The 23,799-nt window shown below is 48.1% G+C and overlaps 2 protein-coding genes across 4 annotated transcripts in view; both read left to right on the plus strand.

Annotated features, from left to right (window-relative positions):
• Nucleotides 1–494, plus strand: part of LOC135827757 (mucin-5AC-like) — a 42,881-nt gene extending 42,387 nt beyond the window's left edge. For both annotated transcript variants that reach the window (XM_065340206.1, XM_065340207.1), the window contains one exon: nt 1–494. This exon is cut by the window's left edge and continues 386 nt beyond it. The gene's annotated coding sequence lies outside the window, so the exon portion shown is untranslated.
• A 920-nt stretch (nt 495–1,414) lies between these two features.
• LOC135827621 (AF4/FMR2 family member lilli-like) overlaps nt 1,415–23,799 on the plus strand; it is a 38,757-nt gene continuing 16,372 nt past the window's right edge. Inside the window, exons 1-8 of one of the 2 annotated variants that reach the window (XM_065340087.1) lie at nt 1,415–1,705; nt 3,527–3,834; nt 4,618–4,903; nt 5,602–6,010; nt 13,820–13,988; nt 14,819–15,026; nt 20,857–21,335; nt 22,003–22,474. In XM_065340087.1, the coding sequence (XP_065196159.1) occupies nt 3,543–3,834; nt 4,618–4,903; nt 5,602–6,010; nt 13,820–13,988; nt 14,819–15,026; nt 20,857–21,335; nt 22,003–22,474 (2,315 nt within the window). In that variant the 5' untranslated portion in view covers nt 1,415–1,705; nt 3,527–3,542. Of the gene's footprint in view, nt 1,706–3,526; nt 3,835–4,617; nt 4,904–5,601; nt 6,011–9,404; nt 10,768–13,819; nt 13,989–14,818; nt 15,027–20,856; nt 21,336–22,002; nt 22,475–23,799 lie in introns of those variants that run through there. The other variant, XM_065340088.1, reaches the window with a different exon arrangement.

Here is a 23,799-nt window from a genome sequence, read left to right on the forward strand (position 1 = left end):
ATTCAATACTTTATCTTCTGTGGTGTTCGTATTCTAGCACATGATCACTGATCAGCACCAGACTAGTGCTATTTCAGGTGATTACTTATATTTAGTCCTTTATTGAATGCAATGCAGGCATTGTCACCCTTAGCAAGAGTACATAACCCCAACACAAACTCTTGCCCTTATTTAGCGCCCCTCCCCCGTCTCTCTCAATTCATAGAACCATACCGATAGGTTGCCGTCTACTCATGCACTATTTTAATTGCAACAGTTGCTGCTGCTTCTGCTGTCTGCTATCGTCCGCCTGTGCATAATATTTTCTGCACGTTGTTCTTGCGAGTTGCATGGCTAGTGTCAGTTTGCTTATGGCCTTGTGCACTGTGTGTGTACGGTAGTACACAGTTTTATCAAGAGTACATAATTATGTACTCTTGTATAATATGTACTCTTGGCACTTCATTATGAGATTCACAATGGATTAGACATGAACTCAGTATTCAGTAACTGTGGCCCAGTGTGCGTGTTCTGTGTGCTACTGCCAGTACTGGTAGAATTGTGATGACCAGTGTATCCGCTATCCACTACTCTGCCTTGCTATGAGTGATGTATGACTCATAGAATGCTGACTGCACTGCAGGGCAAGCAAGGAAAGTAGTCTTTGGATTGCGTTGGCTTGTGTTGGACCAGTGACCTCCCAGAAAGCTGCCCGGGTTATGGCTTTGACGACCTGCAACAGCCGTAGATCCCAGAGGCTAGAAAGCGAACTGAAGTGACAAGACAATAGTTATTTTGATTTTGCTGGCTTATTACATGATTGCTGTGAACTAATTACTTACTTCTTCTGCTTGAAATAACTACATGTCATGTGCAATTATTATTGTTATCATGTGTGTAGATCTCAGTGACCTGCACTGCACTGCACTGTACTGCTGTAGCTGTTACTAGTGTTAGTGTTGGTCGAGTACAGTACTTTGTCATGGAGCGTTCGACACTGCACTTATCTATCATAGCAGCCTAGCCACATACCAGTCGCGTGCCACATTCTTTCACGTCGTTGTTTACCAATGCAATGGCATGCATTCGTGCTTGACTGCCATGCATGCTTGCATACAGTATGCCGCTATGCGCGTGGGCTTGGTGTTTGTGTCACGTGCTCATAACACTAGCAGCTGTGCACCACCAAAACCACGGAGTGACAGAAAGCATGTAGTTGTACATAGCCAGGATATAACTGTCCGGAGATGATTCATGTGCAAGTACAATGCACATACCGTAATTCCGTAATAATTATTAGGACTGATTATCAGTCCAGTAGATCTGCTGATGTTGTGCACATGTCATGTGCTACAGTATGTACATGTACATGTAGTACAAAAACTGACCTCTTTTGAAAAAAGTCAAAACCGGCTGCATGCGCTGGGTTGTTTTCATTTTGTGCACCGCGTGCGTGATCGTGTGATGCACTATCGAACTCTCGTGCTGGGCAGAAAAAAGAAAATGCTTCTCTCTACATAGCTCTGTCTTTTGTTTCAGACTTTGGTATTTGGTACCGGCCCCTTCGTTCCCGACTTTCCTAGTTGGAAAGTGGATGTGCGCAGTGCAGCAGAAGGGAAAGAGAGTTCTCTGGGCAAGTAATTATTCTTGAAAACCCTCCACCGCCGGTGCATTTTCAGTGATCACTTTACGTACGGTGTCCGACAGGAATTTCTTCTCATGAACGGTAAGACGAGTTATTTCAGCGATTTCTTCTTCTGTTCTCGCTAGCCAGCTCCATACTAGAGTACTAGTAAAGCTATTTTTGAATGCACTACTGTATGACGGTATTTTGAGCTATAAGTATAATTAATGGTGACGGTGTGGCCTTTGCGCGAGACACAGCCAGTGCTCTAAATCTAACTGATGAGTGGTGGTGTAGCTGGTAGTGGCGTAGGAAGATGTTTCGGTTTGCAGGGCTGACTTCCAGGCACTTAGCTGCTATTGCCGTCTTAGTCTACTCTTAGTCGGCCTGTGTATGATGTTGCACCATCATGCACATGCACATGCACTGGTATCGGTAATCCTTCCCCAGAGAGCTTAGACTTGCTTATGTGTGTACATGTACGTGTAGTCTATTGGACGTTGTCTGACGGAGCACTAGCGGAACCCTACATGATTGACTTGTACATGGAGCACTGCAGTACTCAAAGAACTCCCGACTGGACAAGAATAATGACTTGAAGTAAAAAAATGAAATAAAAAAATAAAAGCCCTGGTGTTGGACACGAGAGAGGGTATGCGGCGACCGCTGGATAAGCAGCCCTGGCTTACAGCCCAACGGCCAAAGAGCAATCCACCTGAAAGCAATATCAAGCCGCAAGGCCGGCTTCTCTCCGCATTACGTACTAATCCACGTTAACATGAAGACGTTCTCGTACAGATGATCCCTATAGAAACGGCGTAGTTTAGGCCAGAAGCAGCAAATGTGAGTACGATGAATAACGCAATGCCAGCATCCCTAGTATAAACGCCACCGTGTTACGTTCTTCGGCTAGGAATTGGAATTGGCCTGGGAGGATGCATATCACAGCAAACATGTCCTAAAAATACATCCATTGGAATGAAAACGGCGCAGAGTGCAATGCAGTGTGAAAAGGTGGAACTAAATTCAAACGCTCCGTTTTCTTTGGAAACGGAGCGTTTTTTAGTACATGGTGTGAAGCCGGCATAATGATCAAAGGAAGTCGATAATAGAGAAAACCTAATTGGCATGCGCAGAGGGAAATGTTTCCAAAATAACTGCTACTAAACTCCCCGAATTCAGCAGTTACAAACAAGAACCCTGGACCCACCTCCTGCTAGTGATGAGAACTCTAGTATGTCACTGCTGATAGTGGATTGTTCTCTAGTATGTCACTGCCGATAGTGGCCCTGATTGTTCTCTAGTATGTCACTGCTGCTAGTGGATTGTTCACGATGGTGTTGATGAGTTACGTGACCCTGGTGAAATCTCTTGGAGGTCATTCAATGATGGTACAGTCAGACCTCGCTTATCCGGTCCTCTTTTATCCGGATCCCTCGCGATCCGGAAGAAAATATCTGGCTACCACTGCCAAAGTACCTTACAATCTTCACTCTCTGGGTCTGGCTTAACGGAAAATTGCACCCCGGAACCTCCCTAATGGCACTGTCTTTAAAATTAGTTGGATAGAGCTGTGGTTGAAATAATAAGAACCCGCGCTCTTAGTAGAGCAAATATGAGGATGTGTGGTAGCAGTAAGCCAGCGTTTGACACATGTTCATGTGGTTAGTCATGTACACAAACACAGTGTTATTCATTGAGGAGTCGCCTGTCAGTGAGTGTTCCATCGGTCTTCTCATCTCATCTCTCTCTCTCTCTCTCTCTCTCTCTCTCTCTCTCTCTCTCTCTCTCTCTCTCTCTCTCTCTCTCTCTCTCTCTCTCTCTCTCTCCTTGATGCGTACAGTGTAATACTTCATGCTGCTCTTCTTACGTTGTATAGTGATTTCTTGACCGCACCGGCTTTCATTTCTGCATTCCTACTAGGTCACAATGTTCAGCTATGATGGAGCAACAGGCAATGGATGATGCAGCTAGGGGAACAGCACCAAGCATAGCAAATCAAGCACACCAGATAATGCAACAGCAACAGCAGCATGGTCAAATTCAGCCTGATCAGCAGGAGCCTTATAGCAAACAGCAAGAGTATCATCAAGAAGCTGAGCATGAGGCCAAACAGTACCAGGAGCAGCTTACACAGATTGCACGGCAACCCAACGATGAACATGGGCACTCGTCTGAACTAGACTCCGACACGAAACAATCCAGTTTTGGTTGGAGACGTACTCGACCAAGTGAGTAACGAGCACATTTGAAATTGTCTGCGCACACATGCGATCTAGTGTGTGTGTGTGTTTGTGTGTGTGTGTGTGTGTGTGTGTTTGTGTGTGTGTTTGTGTGTGTGTGTGTGTGTTTGTGTGTGTGTGTGGGGGGGGGGGGGGTTGTATTGGGGTGTTACGGCATGGGATGTAACAGGAGGGGGTGGTACAGGAGGGGTTGTTACGGCAGGGGATATTACAGGTGGGGATGTTACGGCAGGGGATGTTACAGGAGGGGTGTTACGGCAGGGGATATTACAGGAGGGAGTGTTACAGGACAGGGTGTTACGGCAGGGGATGTTACAGGAGGGGTGTTATGGCAGAGGGTGTGTTACGGCAGGGGCTGTTACAGGATGGGGTGTTATGGCAGGGGATGTTGCAGGAGGGAGTGTTCCGGCAGGTGCTGCTGTTTGACAACCCGAGAAACTAGTAGAGTTGGAACTCCCCAGCTTTGATTTGTATTGGTATTTCATGAAACCAACCTCATCTGACAATGCTCTCTCTCTCTCTCTCGCTCTCTCTCTCTCTCTTTCCCTCTCTCTCTCTCTGTTTGTCTATCTCTCTCTCTCCTCTCTCTCTCTCTCTCTCTCTCTCTCTCTCTCTCTCTCTCTCTCTCTCTCTCTCTCTCTCTCTCTCTCTCTCTCTCTCTCTCTCTCTCTCTCTCTCTCTCTCTCTCCTCTATCTGCCCCCTCCCTCTTTGTCTCTGTCTCTCTTACTCTGTGTGTGCATGTGTGTGTGTGTACATCCGGGCTGTTATAGGTAGCACTCGTCGCCGCACCAATTCATTCCGGCACAGTGACTCACCAGCAATAACTGCTGATGCACACACACCCCCTGTGTGCAGGATTCCAACCACTGGAAATACTAGCTACCCGAGCACTTCTGCAGCAGTCTCTGCTGACTCTACATTGCAGCAATATCTCCCCTACACGCCTGGTCAGCCGACCTCATCAGTTAGAAAGATATCATCACCGTCTGTGACAAGAGATCCTGCATCAGCTACCCCCTACGCCCAGAGCTTTGTCCCATGGGCTCCAACATCCCGGTGAGACATGCATAATGCTGATAGTGATAGTCATGTGACATGATTACTAGACTAATAAGAACATTGGCATTGTTGTACTGTTGTCCCCCCCCCCCCCGTCACTGTGTTAGTGTTGCCCCCCCCCCCCTGTCACTGTGGTATTGCTGTACCTTCTCTCTCCCCCCCCCCATGGTGCTAGTGCCTCCTATCAGATCAGTTCTATCCCCAAGGTTGGGGCTATTGCCCCAATAGATGGGGTTATTGCCATAATACTAGATGGGGTTATTGCCCCCAATATTTGGGGTTATTGCCCCCAATAGTGCTGTTGTGGATGAAGACCTGAAAAAGGGGGGGGGGGAGGATGACATTGGTGCCCAATGTTACTGTAGGGCGGTGGAGCAGGTTTACAGTGTAGACTTGGCACTGCAATTAGGCTTCTGTCTATCGTGTTGTCGCACTCACCATCTGGGTATATTCGTTGAACCATTGCAGTTTTCTAGCCCCTCCTGTAGTAGAGAGGCTATGCAACTGATGATGTCATGGTGGTGAGTCTGACTGCTTAACCGCTTATTGGCGCTATGTATACACCGCTAGTCCGCAGTGCATCGCTGTGCTGCAGCGACATTGCCAAAGCATCTCCACTGATGATGTAATTGCACCACCTCAATTGTTGAGTGTTGCTCCCCCTATCTGTGTGCTTGCTTGTCTATGTCCAACAGAAACACCACCACCACAGGCAGCAGTAGCACCGGCTCAAGTGTACAAACTGGCAAGATGACGACAGACCTTGATAGCAGCAGCTACACTCCAGCACAGTACACATGGCATGGCTCGCGTACACCAGATGCGCGTCGTGTCAACCGCACCAGCATGCCAATGATGATGCCACTGCCAGGGCCGCAGCAGCAGCAGCAGCGAACACCGGCTAACATAGCCACCAGGCAGCAGGTAGCAACACCGGCTGTGACGTCATCGGCAGGCCAGGGGATGATGTCGGTGCCAATGACATCGGGCATGACATCATCGGCTAGCCAGGGGATTACGTCATCGACAGGCCAGGGGCTGATATCATCTGGTAGAGGAGAAGCAGGCCAGAGTAGCTCTGAAAGTCACTGGAGTAGAAAACCTGTAAGTAACTGCGCCGTTTTTATCTCATTCATCCTCTCAGCAAGTGTCTCATCACACCATCACACTATCTCACTCATCCTCTCAGCAAGTGTCTCATCACAAGCAGACACTTATCATTCAATGAACTGGGTCCTTCTCCCAACAATTGTTACAACCCTGTGCATGCGGAGTGATTGTCACCACATGCTGAATTCACACATCCAAGACCAGTATGCATTCCGATGTAGTCCTTGTGTGACTAAGTGGTACCGTGTAATATTTAACATTTCTAACATTTCTAACATTTGCTGGTATGAGAGCTACACCATAGCTCAGTGGTTAGAGCATCGCTGGCTACAAGCGAGGGTCCCTGGTTCGAGTCCTGGTGGTGACAGTCAATTTTTTCTTGGGACTTTCCCCGTTTGCATCTTTCCCTCAATCCGGTGAATATTTACTAACATTTCTGATGAAATATAAACGAGCATTTTAGGCCTTAGCCCTTGAGGGTGGTCCGGGCATTCCTACGAATGCAGAGAACTGGCTCTAACCAAGTCTCCACGCGAACTGTGGTTTTGTGTGTGTGTTGGCGCACACTTGATGGAGTCCTATTTCTTGTGCACATTGCTTTTCTTTTACGGGTACGGTACTTGCATGCTAAACTGTATCAATGCTAACTGCTTTACCCTCCGGCTTATACAGCCGCAGCTTGTACAGCGTTTACACATACACATATGCATTATTCGTTGAGAGTTTACCCACTACTGAAGAACGCATTTTTTTTTTAAAGCTGAGAGTCTGTCATATTTCATTGTTCGCGGCGGGTGAAGTGTGATATTAATATTGATTGGCTGTATTGCCTGTGGACTGCATGGACTGCGTTGATGTGCTCAAGATTGAACTCCTAATATGATAATCGGATCTATTATGCAATAGCTAGTATATTGATGTACGTACGGTATTATCCGCAGTACTCTGTAAGGAGTATCTGACGCCTGATCATGGGGTGGTAGCGTTCTTGACCTGCCCTGTACCCGGGCATAACCCGTATTCTGTTTTCGTTTCTGCATGGTTGCTGTGGGCATTATGACATAGCCGTTGGAGGTTAGTGCTCGACACCTTTGCAGATTCTACTCGAAAAGCAGTGAAATTGGCAGAACCATACAAACCTTATGGCACTGAGGCACTTCCTTGAGTTCTGCTCCATTGGGCCACATACCAAACATGCATGAATTTCAAACGTACCAGAAAGGTACCAAAGGTTCTGCCAATTTTCTTCCGGCGTTATCCGCTAGGGTTCGGCGGATTCTGCCGGCAGAAAAATTGGCAGAATTCGGTACTTTTTCTGGTAAGTTTCATGCATGTTTAGTATGTGGATAAAGAAATGGAGCAGAATTCGAGGAATTGCCCGCCATAAGGTTTGTATGGTTCAGCTAATTGCACTACTTTTCGAGCAGAATCCGCCAGTCCCTGTTACCCGCCAAGGGCTACTATAGCATGTTATTGCCTGTAGCAACCATGCAGTAACCATGGTAACAATTTATTACGTGATCCACATGAGCAAGCCAATATAGGCTGCTGGATAACACACCCCACCATGCGTGGCCTGTTTGTAATCAGCAATATCTGACTTCAGGGTCAATGCACGCGTACCATGCACGCTGATACTGTACTGCGCCACCAAAACTTTTTTTGCAGGCAATTTTGCATATCATTGCCCGTGGCGGGAAAGGTGCTGATTCGCTGGAGTACGGGCAACAATCACGTGCGTGGCACAATCACTTGTTGAATATATACTAGTATACAGGCAACTAATAACGACTGCGGATGTACATGTTACGTACATGTAAAGACAATGCGCGAATAACGACAGAATTTCCATGCCCAGAGCAAAGTCCATTCTACCTGTTTAATACATGTATAATGAGACTTCGGGTATAAGGACACTTCGCGAATAAGGGCATTTTTCTGATGCCCCGCCGAGTGTCGTTATACGCAGAGTTGACTGTACAGGTGGAATTAGTCAATAATAATTATTACTTTTCTCTTGGCAGCTAGTCTAGTGATACTGTCGTAGTGATAGTCTTGGTGAAACTAGACAAATACTGTACTGACTACTACAGTAGTAGATCTACAGTACTGTACTGTACTACTGTAGATCTGCTACTGTAGTCTGTCCCTCCAGGAAATCGCGATTCCACGGACGCAACAAATTTCGCGATTTTGGACCAAACCCGCGATTTTCTGAAAAATCCGCGATTTCCCGCGTTTTTTGTTGTTTTCTGCACTAGTTTTGACATTTTTCTGCACTTTTCACGCAGTATACAGTGCTTTCCATGATCCTGCTCGTAGGTTATTTCCACAGTACGCAAATAGCGATTCTAAGGATACAACAAATTTCGTGATTTGGCCCAAATCCGCAATTTTCTGCCAATAATTCCGCGAGTTCCTGGCAAGTTCCGCACTTTTCGCCGCATTTTTTGTTGTTTTCTGCCGCAATTTCTTGCGCAAGTTTTCGAGGATTTTTTCCGCAAATTCCCGCAGGGACAGTGTAGTACAGTACAGTAGTCAGTACAGAGTCAGTACTGTACTGTAGATCTACCTGATTTACAGAGTCAGTACTACTACTAGGTCTACCGGTATGTAGATCAGGTAGACCTACTGAGTAGGACTACTAGGAGTCTACGTGCACAAGTCATGTATGATGTAGATCTCAGTACCATGACTACTACTAGTAGTACTCGATCTGTACACGATTATGCACTGTATGCGAAGAATGCACGTGATCACGATCAATCACGTGATCCCCATCTATTGGTTCGTGAGCGCTCGAGCGGACCGCGGGCCTTGTGAAGAGGTTCAAAAACTATGCGAAACATGCAGCCGGCAAGCGGCGGTGCAGCTGCAAAACTGTCGAAAGAAGGAAGTCCTCGGTGTTCTGGATTATTTGTAAATGCAATGTACTTATGGGTTCGACCTTTCCCTGATGGCTAGCAAGATCAAGCTTTTGGGCGTCGTTGGGAAAGAAGTCGAAGCATTTCGTGCAGGAGTTCCAACCTTCTTACGACATTTTTAGTAGTAGAGTGTTTAGCGCGCTCCCAGTTCAATTGAAAGTGCTAGTGAACAGGGAGGTGATATCGATTTGTAACCAGTTGAAGAGAGCGCCGTTTGTAGCTCGCTGCTATAAACGAGACTGGCTAGCGTACGCCATAACATACCGGTACAACAACGGAGAGTCGTACGCGTTCTGCAAAACTGGTCTCCGGTTCTGCTGGAACTCCGATTTGTGGAACCTGATCCTGTACTGGGGCTTGTCAAACGCTCCAGTCGACGTGCCAGCTATCCACACCTATCCAAACGTAACGTCGTTGTCCGTGGCCGTGGTTGGAGTGCGCGTGTGTCTACGTGTTCACCACTACAGCAATCCTGATCATCCCGCTCGGTGGTGGTTACGCTGGCATTTAGCTGGCACACAGCAGCAAGTGCTCGACAGTACGACAGGAGAGATCGGAGGTCGTTGGCCGGTTTGCCGGGCAAGATCGCGAGAGGCGAGCTGGGGCATTCGCCAGCTATTTCCTGCACTCTGATCGAGCAAAACTAATTTTTGTCGTTCTGGAACGTGGCTGCCTGGTGATCCTATACCCCCTAGCTGCACTGGTGGTATGTTGTGTGCTACCACTACCACTGTAGATGTCTACCAGTGGAGGGTGAGCGATATCACTGCCCTGATCTGATGATTCTAGTGCAAGTAAAGATCGTGTGCGTGTGAGAAAGCCGGTTGAAAGTAAGGAAAAGACAGAGACGTCGTTGCTGCCAGTGAGTGTGCCCGTTGTGCTCTGTGCCCCTGCAGTGCTGTAGCCAGTACCACTAACAGCGCGGGTTCTGCTGTGGCTGTGAGAGACTGACAGTGCACAGTGCTAACGACGTGTTGTTACTGTTAGCGTCTACCTGTCATCATTCGTCACACAGTTTTACCGGCGTTGGTGTGGATGTGTGCGCTATCTCATTCTCAGTGTCCGTGTGTGTTTGATATCGTGTGCATTGTGTACTTGGGCCCTAGTTGGGGCCGTTGGGGTTCGGTCGATACCAGTTACCAGTCGTGTCTCTAGACTCTATCTCATCTGTGAGTGTGACATCGTTCCTACTGAACACAAAAATAATCCTGGCTACTGGCTGTGCTCCGCACGGATGTACGCAGGGACCGTGTGTGGGAGCCCTGCGTAACAGCACGACGCAACAATCTCGAAATATTTCTCAATGTGCTGGCAGTTAGACTCTGTCTTGACATTAACTACTTCGCTCAGCGGCACGACTCCGACTCCGACTCCTGGCCACAAGGCACCCATCCAGCATAAACAGCGGCCAAATAGTACCATCACGGCGGATATACTCTCTGAAGTCGGAAGCATTCCTGCTGCGCGCTGCCACAGGAAGAGGAAAGGAGACTGGCCGCCAGTGGCACAAATCGGGATTCACACGTACCTTAGTTTCAACGACGTGTCGTTATAGTATTCTCGTGACGGCGGCGACACATTCGAATTGAAAGCGGCCGCATACTTCTACCCGTAAGTGCAGGATCCTAGGAGGCGTGAGAGAGCCCGACACTAGGCGCTAGGCGGAGGACGAGTTCATCAACATTACTCTTTAGGAGCGCGTAGCGGTGTTCAATACGGTGTTCTTGTGCGCCCAGCATGGCGGCATGTTACCCAAGTTCCACCGCTCGCTTGCGATCTTCTTCTCTGGAGTCGATGTTGGATGCCCATGGTCAACTCATACAGCAGGTGAGGTCGTCGTTATGACATGTGGCTCTGTCAGTTGTGTCCGTCTGTCTGTGCGTGTGTGTGTGTGTGTGTGTGTGTGTGTGTGTGTGTGTACTTGCGTGTGTGTGTGTGTGTGTGAGAGAGAGAGAGAGAGAGAGAACGTGAAGATGAACAGATCAACTAATTACTTGTAGGTCATTTCTTATCGTGCTCGAACCCTAAACCGAGGTGTGTTGTGGAGATCTGCCATCGAGTAAACGCTCACGTCGAGTATCGTGTGTTTTCGTGCAACTTCAAACCGAGTGTCAGTGGCATTGTACTACCCCGGTAGTTGTAGTGTAGCTGTAGGCTGTGACAGTGCTGCTGGGCCATGGCATGGGGCATGGGGGTGATCGAGTTATCGTCAGCGCCGATCAGTGTTGTATTCCGTGCAACATGGCCTCTCAGGGCCTAGGGATTGAAACAATTGTTACAATCGTCATGTAGATCTACAAGTGAAGAACTAGATTCACGGTTCTGTTTTAGGTGGGCACTTTTGCCTTGAACTAGTGCCGTGGTGTGAAATGGCATGTTTTGTCCATGGTATTTTGTTATGTAAATCAAGCATGAATCATTTTTATAGTACTAGTACTAGTACTTCAAAGTGGACCAACAATCATTATCTCAAAGAATACTGTTGCAAAGTAGAGGGCTGAGTCCTGCAACTGTGCACCACACCATGTACAAACAGAGCTTCCATACATGGTTACCGTATTATCTCTAATATAAGCACGGTCCTTTATTTTTTCAATGTACCTCCGCCCAGTGCTATTAATGGAGACGTTCCTTTGTTGGAGACTGTTCCATTATTATTTCAACCTCGTTTCAGAGGCATGTTGCCATGCCAAATTCATGTCAGACACACACATTTCAGGGTTTTTTTGCCGGTACAGATAATGAATTTACACAGTGTGCTTATAATGGAGACTGAGCACTTTATTTTTTGAATGCCGGCCCAAGGTGTTCTATTATTGGAGACGTGCTATTATTGGAGACGTGCTATTATTGGAGACTGTGCTGATATTAGAGATAGTACGGTATACAAGGTTAGATAGCCTGTAGCTGAGTAAAGGTTATGTCATTACACCATCAGTTGAGATGCCTTGGCGAAATCCCAGCATAGCATGCTCCAGCCGATTCACTCTGCAGGGGTGTCGGAAGTTAATTTAGTGTAGTATGGTCAGCCATCTGAAGTACAATTTACGCGTGAGAGAGGGGTGACCGAGCCGAAAAGTTTGGAAATTCTGAGCCCAAATCAGTGCATTTTATTGATTCATGGGGTGCTCGGGGCAAAGAGTGGTGTGGTAGTGACCATACCGTGTGCGACGCCCCTGCTCTGTGACTGTGGTGTGGTAGTGACCATACCGTGTGCGACGCCCCTGCTCTGTGGTGTGGTAGTGACCATACCGTGTGCGACGCCCCTGCGAGTCTGTACACGTGTACTGTTGTGGACGTTGAAATCCGTTGAGAAGCCACGTGCGGCCTTGGTGCGCTGGCCTTGCAGCCATGAGCACTGCTGATCCATTTTTACAGTGTTACAGTGCATGGTATGCGCTAAGCAAGTAAGGCCGCCCCCCCCCCCCCCCCCGTCATTCCACCGAAGAGGTGCATCCTTAAAGTGTCTGTGGTGATTGCTTCTAGTTTACGTTTCACTTGCTCAAACCAATAGTACTAGTGTATGTTGAGTTGCTCAAACCAATAATACCAGTGTATATTGAGTTGCTCAAACCAATAATACCAGTGTATGTTGAGTTGCTCAAACCAATAATACCAGTGTATGTTGAGTTGCTCAAACCAATAATACCAGTGTATGTTGAGTGATTCTCTACATGATTGTACTGAATATTATGTTGATGGGGGGGGGGGGGGGGGGGGGGTGACAGCATGTTACATGTGTTAATCTATCAAACAAGGCTTACCTATGCCAATGTGTGTAATAGTGCAAACATTGTCTAGTTTTACAGTTAACTTGCTAAAACTAAAACCGTACAATATACCATGCCACTCTCAAGATAGGAACAGTTACTAGCTACTTATTAAAAGAGCTCTTGCTTGCTGTACGATCTAAAGCAAAGCAAAATGCCTGTGGAAATATTACAATCATGCACAGTAGGGGAAATATCATTCATGCAGCACATAGAATGCGATCAGACCAAGCAAGACAGCATTAAAAAGGCCCTTTGCAATCAACATTGCAAACTTTTCACTAGTACTTTCATTGGTTTCTCTTTTAAAAGTTAAGGTTGATACAAGCTGACAAAACTAACCAGTACAGTAACATGCAAAGAACATTGTGTAGGTGAAACACGCGGCACTAGGCAGAAGCCTGGGACCAGAAACAGAAAAGTGACACATGGGTTCATTTCTCGCTTATTGTTGGTATCATGCTTATCAGTTATCACATCGCTTCACATGTCCACCTAACCTTTAGGACTTGTTTTGTGTCAGTACATGCGTCAGAAGAACCATTACTGTAAGGTTTACTCCCTTTTCAGTGGTGCGGGTTTAGTCTCGCTAATCTACCTACTGCTGCTTTATCACCTAAAGTACATTGTTTAAAGAGTATTGTACGGTATTGGTTAGTTTCTTCTTCTGCCTGTATGCCCCAGAAGAGAAGGCGATGGAAGTCCTAGTGAAAACAGTTTGAAATGTTGATTATAGGCAGCCGACAGCAGCTTCTTCTAGTCAGGCTATTAGTCTCAGTTTGCAAGGTTTTGAGAATTGTTGAGAGTCATGCCTTGGGATATATCAGCCGTTTGCGGCTTACCCACTGTGCCACGAAGGCATGTCACACTGCAAATTTTAACTGAATATTCAGGGGCAGGTGAGCTCATGGCCTGGCCAGTGTTTAAGACCCACATGGTTTCGCTAGTTGTGCTCATCAAACAGCAAGGAGTTTACACCCAGGTCCAACTACCAATGAATTTTCTAGACCAGCATACATACTTTATTCTGGAGAATGCGCAAAGTGGTATGTGAATGGATATGTTCCTCTGCACTGTACTTACGTCCACTGTGGTCTGATCAATTCCAGGATGAAGCGTACTCGTCCGTTGCTATCAAGAACGGTGTGCCTATGCTGGTGAATGGTTCGTCGTCTTCAGCATCTTCATCGCAACGCGTGCAACATCATCATCAACATCAACAACAGCAAGCACGCATGGATCTGCACCAGCCTCTTCAGCAACAGCCGAGGACTCAAGGTAGGAGATAAAGTGTGTGTTTTTGAGAGAGAGAGAGAGAGAGAGAGAGAGAGAGGGAGAGAGAGAGAGAGAGAGAGAGAGAGAGAGAGAGAGAGAGAGAGCGAGAGAGAGAGCGAGAGGGAGAGGGGGGTCAGAGATCGATTGAACACAGGATAGAATAAGACTTTAAAAGAGGGAACGATACGTGAGCTGTGATGCGGCGTCCGTGCGCATCCTCGTTGGCCTGTTGTTGTAAGTGTAAGTCTAACAGTACTTCTCCATCACTGCATCAGCTCAATCTCCACCACTGCATCAGCTCAATCGCCACCACTGGACTGCCTTTTTACACTCTTCTATTGACGAATAAACAAGAACACGGAAAACGACTACATCTTGACAAGACGACGCTGTACTTGTACATGCGCTGATTGTCCGAGATAAACAAATTAAACAGTTGGTACCTTGACCAGCTCCTCCCATTCCAATCAGTGGTGTTATCCGGCACACATCTTGGTAGGTTTTCGTTCAGATCTTGTCCACTATTGGCAATAGGAAAGTGGTCTGGTGTACATTTACGTACTGTCTGTGGACTTGATGGATTTTGTGCTCTTTCAATGGACATTGTGATACATGGTGTGTATGCATGTATATGCGTGTGTGTGCGTGTGTGTGCGCGTGTGTGTGTGTGTGTGTGCGTGTGTGCATGTGCGTGTGTGTCTGTGTGTGTGTGTGTGTGTGTGTGTGTGTGTGTGTGTGTGTGTGCATGTGCGTGTGTGTCTGTGTGTGTGTGTGTGTGTGTGTGTGCGTGTGTGTATGTGCGTGTGTGTCTGTGTGTGTGTATTTTTCTGCAGGTGGATGCTCTGTAGTGTATGTCCAGTATGCTGGAATCACCAAGACCATGCCGTTACGTCCCTCGGAGCTGAACATCCGTGGTGTCCGCTCCTTGTTCCTGGCAGCGTTCCCCAATTACGTTGACATTTCAATGCTGCAGGCCCCATTTGGTGCTATCTTCATGCAGCTACCGGGCCGTGATGAGAAGGTCATGCTGAACAACCCAAGGTACAGAGCAGATGTGTGTGTGTGTGTGTGCGCGCGCGCGCGCGCCCCCGACTTCAAGGCTCTCGCTCGCGGACGTCCTGCCGCCGCTCCTGCGTCCCGACCGCCTCGGCTCTTGGGCCTGCTCCCCATCGGAGAGGAACCGCTTGGGCATCTTACCTAGGGTTCTCCTGCTACTCCTTCGTGGGAACTCCGTGTCAGGCCACTGAAACAGAGACTTTCTGCTGATCGTGATCCGGCTCGAAGGACCAGTTTATGGCCAGCTCTCTGTCTGGCTCGCTTTACTGGATTCTGGACTGTATCACTTCAGGCTCAACTCGCATTGCAAAACTTCCTTGTGTTTCCAACTAACTTACTAAAGAAGAAGACTCAGAAGACTAGCTGAAAGGAAAAGCACCATGGTATTATAACAGCAGGGCAACATAAAGGCACAGCACAGTGCACAGCAGGCCGAGCAGGGTGGCATAAAAGGCACATGTGAAACCAGAGACCCGGACCCGTCGAAGCATGCAAATGAGGGCCGCTCTATCGCCTGACATGAATGCGTACAAAGAGAGCGTAAGCAGACAGCATTGTCGTGCACTAAGATGCCGACTCGCGTGACCGTAACCATGGTAACACAGCACGACAATGAACATGACAGCCAGACTACTCCAGACATGAATGCAGGAAACCAGTACACATGACCATGCGTGCACATCTCCCCCTTCACTCACGAAATGGCATATGAGTGAGTACATGAGCAAGGCAGTGCAGCAGCAAGAATGAGTGCACCGGAAGGCAGCATATGGAAAGTGCAGGCAGACAGCCACAAGAGAAAAAACATCAGAAACATCAGAAATAGACTAGAGACAGCACACCAGTGTCAGAGCACCAGCACTCTAACTAACAAAACAGCGCAGCTAACTGTCTGTCTCGACCGGGCGTCGCCTCACTCCACCGGGAGCGGAAAGAGGCGTTGGATGGCTCGCCGGTAGATCTTGCCCCGGATCTCAACGTCCACCACCCTGACGCAACTGTCTGGTCCGGGGAAGACACGCCTCACCCTGCCCAGTGGCCAACTGCCCTGGGGTGTGTCAGGCTCGATACACAGCACCACCTCATCGACAGCGATGTTCTTCTGTGTCTTGCGCCACTTCCTGCGCTGGTTCAGCAGTGGGACGAACTCCAGGAGCCATCTCCTCCAGACCTCCTTCACTGTGCGCTGCACGACGGCGAAGCGATCTCTGGGGTGGACTTGATCTGTGGCATTCAGTTTCTCTTCCAACGGCAGAGGTGGGTCGCAGCGTCCTGCAAGGAAATGCTGCAGAGTCAGCGGCTCGAGGTCGGCGGCGTCGGCACTGACTGTTGTCAGCGGACGGGAGTTGATGAGGTCCTCTGCGGCGACGATGGCGGTGTGTAGCTCCTCATCAGTGAGCTCAGCGGTGGCCAGTGCGGATCTCAGAGCGCGCTTCGCTGCCTTAATCATAGCTTCGAAGACACCTCCAAAATGCGGTGCTCTGGGCGGGTTGAACCTCCACCGGATGTGTCGATCAGCGAGGCTGCGCGCGATCTCTGCGCGGTCGAGCTGCTCCACGGCTTCTCGTAGCTCCCGTTCAGCCGCGACGAAATTTGAGCCGTTATCGGTGACGATGATGCTTGGTGTGCCGCGCTGCTTAACAAACCGGTTGAACGCCATGAGGAACCCCCCGGTATCCATGGAGTAGGTGAGCTCCAGATGGCAGGCACGGGTTTCCAGGCACGTCATGAGACAGAGGTAGCGCTTCGCTCGGGTTCTGCCTCGTCCTTGCTTAGTCTGGAACGGCCCGGCAAAGTCGATGCCGCAGTGCGAGAATGGTCGGAGAGACCCGGCAGTCCGAAAGTCCGGCAGAGCGCCCATGATCTGCGCCGCCGGTACACCCCAGTTCTTCCGACACGGAACGGACGACTGGCGTGCCATCTTGACTGCTGATGCACCGTTTACTATCCAGAACCTCTCCCTCAGGTTGGACAGCAGATGCTGAGGTCCCACGCTGTGGCGGCACCTCTGGTCCTCCTTCTCGATCATGTGTGTGTGTGTGTGTGTGTGTGTGTGTGTGTGTGTGTGTGTGTGTGTGTGTGTGTGTGTGTGTGCGTGCAGTCACAGGGTTGTGTACGTCATCACACAGCCAGTTACATGTATATATGTATGACTGTGTAGAAACTGGTTTGAGGGAAAGACGCAAACGGGAAAAGTCTGAAGAAAAAATTGGCTGTCACCACCAGGACTCGAATCAGGGACCCTCGCTTGTAGCCAGCGATGCTCTAACCACTGCGCCATAGTGAAGTCGTCATCCCAGCAGAAACAGCTCATCATCCTCTTCTGTGAATGCACACAGGCAACATGTATAATTATGTAGAGAGGAGATAGTGACTGTACACAGAACTACTGTCGTGGACATGGAAATCCAGTCGGAGGTCAAACGGCCGCCCCAGCCCGCTGGCCACTTAGCCGTGAGCACGCATATGCCATCAACATGTGCAGTAGACTGTAGTACTAGTGCACTGACTCTGTGCATGCAACGTTCAGTACGCACTGAGGGTGCCGGCCCCGATCATGCGACCGGATTTCCATGTCCACGACTGTATGTATATGCGGAGAGGGGCTGGTGTCTGTACAGTTCAATATGTATCTGTAGAGAGGGGATGGTGTTAGTGTTTAAACCGAACACAGATTCTTCGAACGAATAATCTATCGAATAATTTCGCCCTCCATCGAACGAATAATCTATATTCTATCATACGCATGATGGCTGATTTTTAACACTTTTTCAGCACTTTTTCAAGTAGTTTAAAAAAACATTCTGCTGATTATCGGATTTTGTTATGTGGAGGTGCGAAACCGGTTAACCCTTTCACTGCCACTGTCGACGAAAGTCGACAGCGCATTCATGCACTCTGAGTGCCACTGTCGACGAAAGTCGACAAGCAAACATGCAGTCCCCAGTGCCACCGTCGACTTTTGTCGACAGGCAGACTTCACCCAGTTTGGGCCGCTGTTTTTGAATATTGGAGATGTTTAGCCGTGGTAGAGGGCCACTAGGCCCTAGAAGAGGTCCATGCCCATCGAAATACGCTGCCAGAAACATGGGTTGCCATTTGAAAAAAATCGAACCAGCGTCGTTGAAAATGCGCATCTGATTTTTAGCCGAGCGGCGCGGAAGAAATCGGTTCTCACGCACTTCCACCTTGCTGAGTCGGTGCCAGTTTTTTTCTCTTTCCCGTCAACTGTCATTGCAAGGAGCATGACATTTGGTTCAGACTTGATGCCTAGCCATTGCCCAAGACTCCAGGCGGCTATCCATTGCGATAGGCGGTTGGAATCGCGGGTAGAGACAACCACACGACGGATTCCTCACGGACGCATTCACTGCAAACTTGGCGGAAACAGCGCTGGCGGCGCTCACTGGGTCCAGAACTAAAATTTTCTAAGGACTACCACGTTACAATGGCGACCAGCACAGTCAAGAGACACTACAGGTATGTCAGCTACAACATAATTATATTCTTTCTACAACGACACCTACCTCTGGCTCAATACCTGACGATCTACTGCAAGCTGATGCGAAAGTGCATTACACCCGCGAACGCCGCACTTGTCAACGGAACAGGGAAGCGCTTCACTCTCCGAAGTCGAAATGTATTCGGACTGCTGCTAATCGGGAGAACAAACGACCACCATGGCGGCAGAACATTCCGCAGCTGTTCACCGACACGATCCGCTTCACCAAACGACTTATGATCGTTTCGTTCTCCGAGTTTTCTGGTGGCAGCAACAAGAATTTCGTCCGCAACAACAGGACGAAAGTCTCTCGCAACTGAAGTCCTGTTGCCACGAAGACAGAGAACATTCCGCACGCCATCTCTTCTGCTTCCAGTGTTGTAGCTCTCCGGTCCACTGGCAGATCTTTCAATCCCAGCTAACAAAAAAAAAGGATCTGCTTCTCTCTCCAAAACAACAACTAACTTTACTTCGCGAGTGTCCGGGCCGGTCGTGTACATAGTGTATGTAGCGCATGCGGCGCACGGCGCACTTTCGCATGACATGACATGCATTTTTGAACAGCGGCTCGCGCTAGAGCGCGCAGCACGTTTGTGCTTCGGATTTTGCGATTTTTTTCGACAGCAATGGCTTCCTTTATGAGTTGTCTACCTACGATGTATACTTTGGAAAGCGATATTCCGTACAGAAAGTACCAAAAAATCCATGAGAAGTTGGCCTTTCGATTTTTCGACCTGGAGGTAAAAAGTGCCTGGCAGGGAGGGGGTGTACAGCTCAGCTGACAGCCTGGCAGGGAGCGCCTTGTCACCTTGAGTGGTCAGCTGGCAGTGAAAGGGTTAACCTGTACCGCCAAGAGTACATAACCCCCCAGAGTGTGCAACGCCTGATCCAGCTCTGCATAGGGTCTTGGTCGGAAGTGGTCAAAGACCGAAAATCACATTCACTGCATCCATGTTTCCCTTGTATGGAAAGAACAGAAGTATTACTAGATACCGATAGGAGATTAAAACTTGGAGGAGAGGAGATTGAGAAGAAATACTACGAGCAGATCTACGCCGTGCAAATATCAGCACTGAGCATAGGTCTTCTTTCTTTTTTTCGATTTCTGATAATTCCTACGACTATTCGATTATTCGTTCACCCCACGAATATTCTAAATTATTCGATTATTCGATTGTTCGTTTCAATACTAGTGTCCGTACAAACAGCTATGTACATGAAGGGATGGTTTCTGTACTGTAGATAGCTATGTACATGAAGGGATGGTGTCTGTATAGATAGCTATGTAGAGTGGACAAAGACGTTTAGCATCCCAGTTCACATCTTGGCATTGTGAAAATTTGAATCTACGTACTTCAAGTACCAGTGAGACAGCGATATCATGTTAAACTCTGAGGCTAATGTTCAAGACCCTGCAATGGCTAGATAGGGTTACTACTCTGAGCGTGAGGCTAATGTTCAAGACCCTGCAATGGCTAGATAGTAGGGGTGAAACGAGTATCTATTTTGACCAACCGATCACTCATTCATAATATTCGATCGAGTATCCGATTATTTCGAGTATTTTATCGAAATTCAAAAGCGCTAGATTTGTGAGTTCTCGCCTAATTCGGAAGAAATTATCTGTGAACATAGAACAAAAGTCGCCAACGTCTTGTACAGAGTGTAAAGTAACGATTTTCACCAGTACTTTCATTATCTCAAAACAAAATAACGTTACTTGCCGTGGTGATCGCATCGTCCAAGTCATAAAATACTGACTCAAAGGCACGAATAATGCGTGCATACCAGTCGATGAGCAGTACAACAGGAGTTTTTGAAAAATAGAATGCCAGTACTAAAAAAAACAAAAAACAAAAAACGATCGAGTGCAAAATTTTGAATACTCGCTCGTTTGAGATTTTCGAACGAATACTCGAATATTCGAACTAATCGTTTCACCCCTACTAGTAGATAGGGTTACTACTCTGAGCGTGAGGCTAATGTTCAAGACCCTGCGATAACTAGATAATTATGGTTTAAAATCTGAGGTAAAAATGTTCAAGGCCCTGCGATAACTAGATTGGGTTTACTCTCCGAGGCAAATGTTCAGGGCCCTGCGATGATTTGAAGCACCAAGCCGGCAGGTGGGCTTCGAGGTGTGGATTAGGTAGCACTGCAATCTGGGTTCCACATCTTCTGACAAGTAACTTTGTGTTTTTGTATATATATGTGTGTGTGTGTGTGTGTGTGTGTGTGTGTGTGTGTGTGTGTGTATTTGTGTGTGTGTGTGTGTGTGTGTGTGTATGCGTGTGTATGTGTATAACATGACAGGGCTATTGTAGATCAAACAGTCCTGGAGCTGCGAGAAGTACACCCCAACAACGGTATCGGATCATCTCAATCTTCTTCCTCTTCCACCTCGTATAACCCATCCACGGCACACCGACAACAGCAAGGTACTGGTAACATTACTCTCCATGGCAACAGCCAATCGTCCGTCAGTGGTAACGCTGGCGCAGGAACTAACAGTGGAGGTAGGTTCTCGTCCGTACGCACTGGCAACTCTGCAAGTACACCCGTGGACCTCCATGCCGTCTCCTACAAATCAGCCCTACTCCCAACATCGCACACCAACCCAGCAGCTATTGTACCCATAGCGTCATCCGCAATAGCTGCTATGCCATCAGCAAATGGTGGTAGCGGTGGTGGTGGATCCGGCCAAGTGTTTTCTTCATCATCATCCAGCAGTTCACTAGATCCGCCATGGACAAGAACACCGAGTGGATCCTTAACACGCTCAAACCAAACTAGTACGTATCTCATCCCACTAGAAATATTATGTGTGTAATATACTCCTGCCCTACCAGCTTTCTTTACAGTACTGCCGGTCGGCAAAGAACTGTGTGTGTGGGGGGGGGGTCAGCCTCCTAGCCTAGACCGTTCCTATTTTCATGTACTGCAGTCTATGCACCGTTGAGTCACCGTCGCGGCACCAGTCACCATACATGGGTATGCTGTGCTTGGTGAAGTTCTAGCCTGGTTGTTCTTCGGCGCCCGACAGTACCGTATTTAGTTTCTTTTAAACGCACGTATTGAAGCTATGACTAGACAAGCTAACTCTGGAAGTTCTGTTCTTGCATCTTACCTGCAGCACCTGCTGTTATTTTGGAAATATGCACTGATGACAGTTGACATGCTCGCGTGCGTGTGTGCGTGTGTGTGTGTGTGCGCGTGACGGGTGTATACATGGTAGCTTACATGGTACATTTGTGTGTGTGTGTGTGGGGGGGGGGGGGGTGCAGAGTCCGGTACGGAGGCTGGAACCATATTCATATACTACCCGTTGTGCTGTGTTTGGTTTGACTCTGGCTGTTCTTTCCCTGTGTTTGGTTTGACTCTGGCTGTTCTCTCCCTGTATTTGGTTTGACTCTGGCTGTTCTTTCCCTGGGTTTGGTTTGGTTCCTCTTTAAAAATTAGATGCAAGGCAGGCACCACTGCAGTCAGTCGGAGGTGAGTTTGAGCAACAGAACGGTCATCACCACCAGCACCAGCAGCAGCAACAGCAGCAGCGGGGTCACACACCTCTCTCTGGCCGTTCATCGCTGCCATTGCAAGGGACGGGCTCAGCTGCACAGAATGGTGCTGGTGTGGTTACCCGTCAGTCGCTTGCCAATCATCAACAACAACTGCAGCAGCAGCAGCAACAACAGCAGCAACAGCAGCAGCAGCAACAACAGCAGCAGGCTATCAAACAGCGTCCAGTAAGTCAATACCAGCCTCAATGGGATCACCAGCACACACACTCTGATAACTCTGATCGTGAAAGCATGCGGCTACAGCGGCACAGTACCGATCTAACCGACGTGCTTCAGCAGCCTCCTCGCAGCCGTCTTCAGTCCAGTGAAGTCGAAGTGTTTACCCCAAGGGATGGAAGTGCTCCCGCACATGGGTAGGTCTTTGAGATGCTAGCATCTAAGTTCTTAGCTCAAGGCATGTTTTGAATTTGTGACAGCACAACTGCACAAGACATGTTTGTGAATTTGTGACAGCACAACTGTGTTTTTTTTGTTATCAAATCAGTACTCAAAGGGTAAGCAGCTGCTTTCGGCCTGTTTCAATCAATGACGCAATGATGATGATAGCCAGTGCAGGCTGTCGTAATAAAACGACTCATCCGTGTTCCATTCCCGTGCATGGTACATGCATGGTGCGACGGCACAATGACAGCTGTCGCAAATCACACTGAGTATAACATGTGTTTTTTGGTGATTCCTGGTTAGCTGCTAGCTTTTCCCTACTCGAAGATGTTGCCGCCGCGAAATCTGGGGGTTTGTGTTCGTCCTGGCGAAAACCGTGTTTTGATCCGTTGAGGGAGACGAGAGATACAGTGCGAAGACGTACGATCTGTCGGAGAATCGGCGAAGAAGAAAGCTTCGCAGGCGACCCGTAGTGGTTGGGAACAGAATGGAACATATACCAGTCGATGCCTGTCATGGTAGGGATGACTGCTACGAAGTTTTAGCCCCATGCTCCCCAGCGCTATTTAGCGCCCGACGATAATTACCAAACTTAATCGATTTTCCATGTGGATCAAAGCATAGTCTCCTCAATCTTCTCCAGTCGAGCTGAGTCTGGACGCTACAATGTCGAGACGCGAAAAGAGAACATGCATGAACACACAGGAGCATCACATGCAGCTGCATTCTGCCTTGACGAAGCTGAGAGCAACACCAGCACCACGCATTTGGAAGACATTTCGAAGAAGACGAAGAACTACATATCTGCGTTCAAAAAAGCCTCTGTACTGTGCAGTATGCATGCGTGCATGCGCGAAGCACGGGGTCCGCGGATCAACTTCGTTCAAAAATCATTGTGCCACACGGGTTGTATCATTTGTGTGCGATCATGGCCTTTCTTCTTGACAAACAATACTGAAGTTTTTCGATCTTCAAATCGCCATAGCGTTCTTGTCATGACTCCAAATCAGCTGAAACTTTTCATTAGGAATGAAAATGCCATGCTGAATCGATTGGTACCATTTTCGAAGGGTTTCCTTGAAAAATAAAATTTAGCCTGCACTGGCTTATGATGATGAGTGATGATGAGTGATGATGGGTGATGATGGGTGATGAGATGTGATGAGATGTGATGAGATGTGATGATGTGTGATGAGGTCGGCTAGAGAGCGCATGTGGTGGAGGTGGAATTGCTTCGAATCATTCTGGTTGTTTATTTGCTGCCTTGTTTGACCGTTTGTTGGACAAAGTCATATTG

This window comes from Sycon ciliatum, chromosome 11, assembly GCF_964019385.1.
Source record: "Sycon ciliatum chromosome 11, ocSycCili1.1, whole genome shotgun sequence".
In the NCBI taxonomy this organism is placed as follows: Eukaryota; Metazoa; Porifera; class Calcarea; order Leucosolenida; family Sycettidae; genus Sycon; species Sycon ciliatum.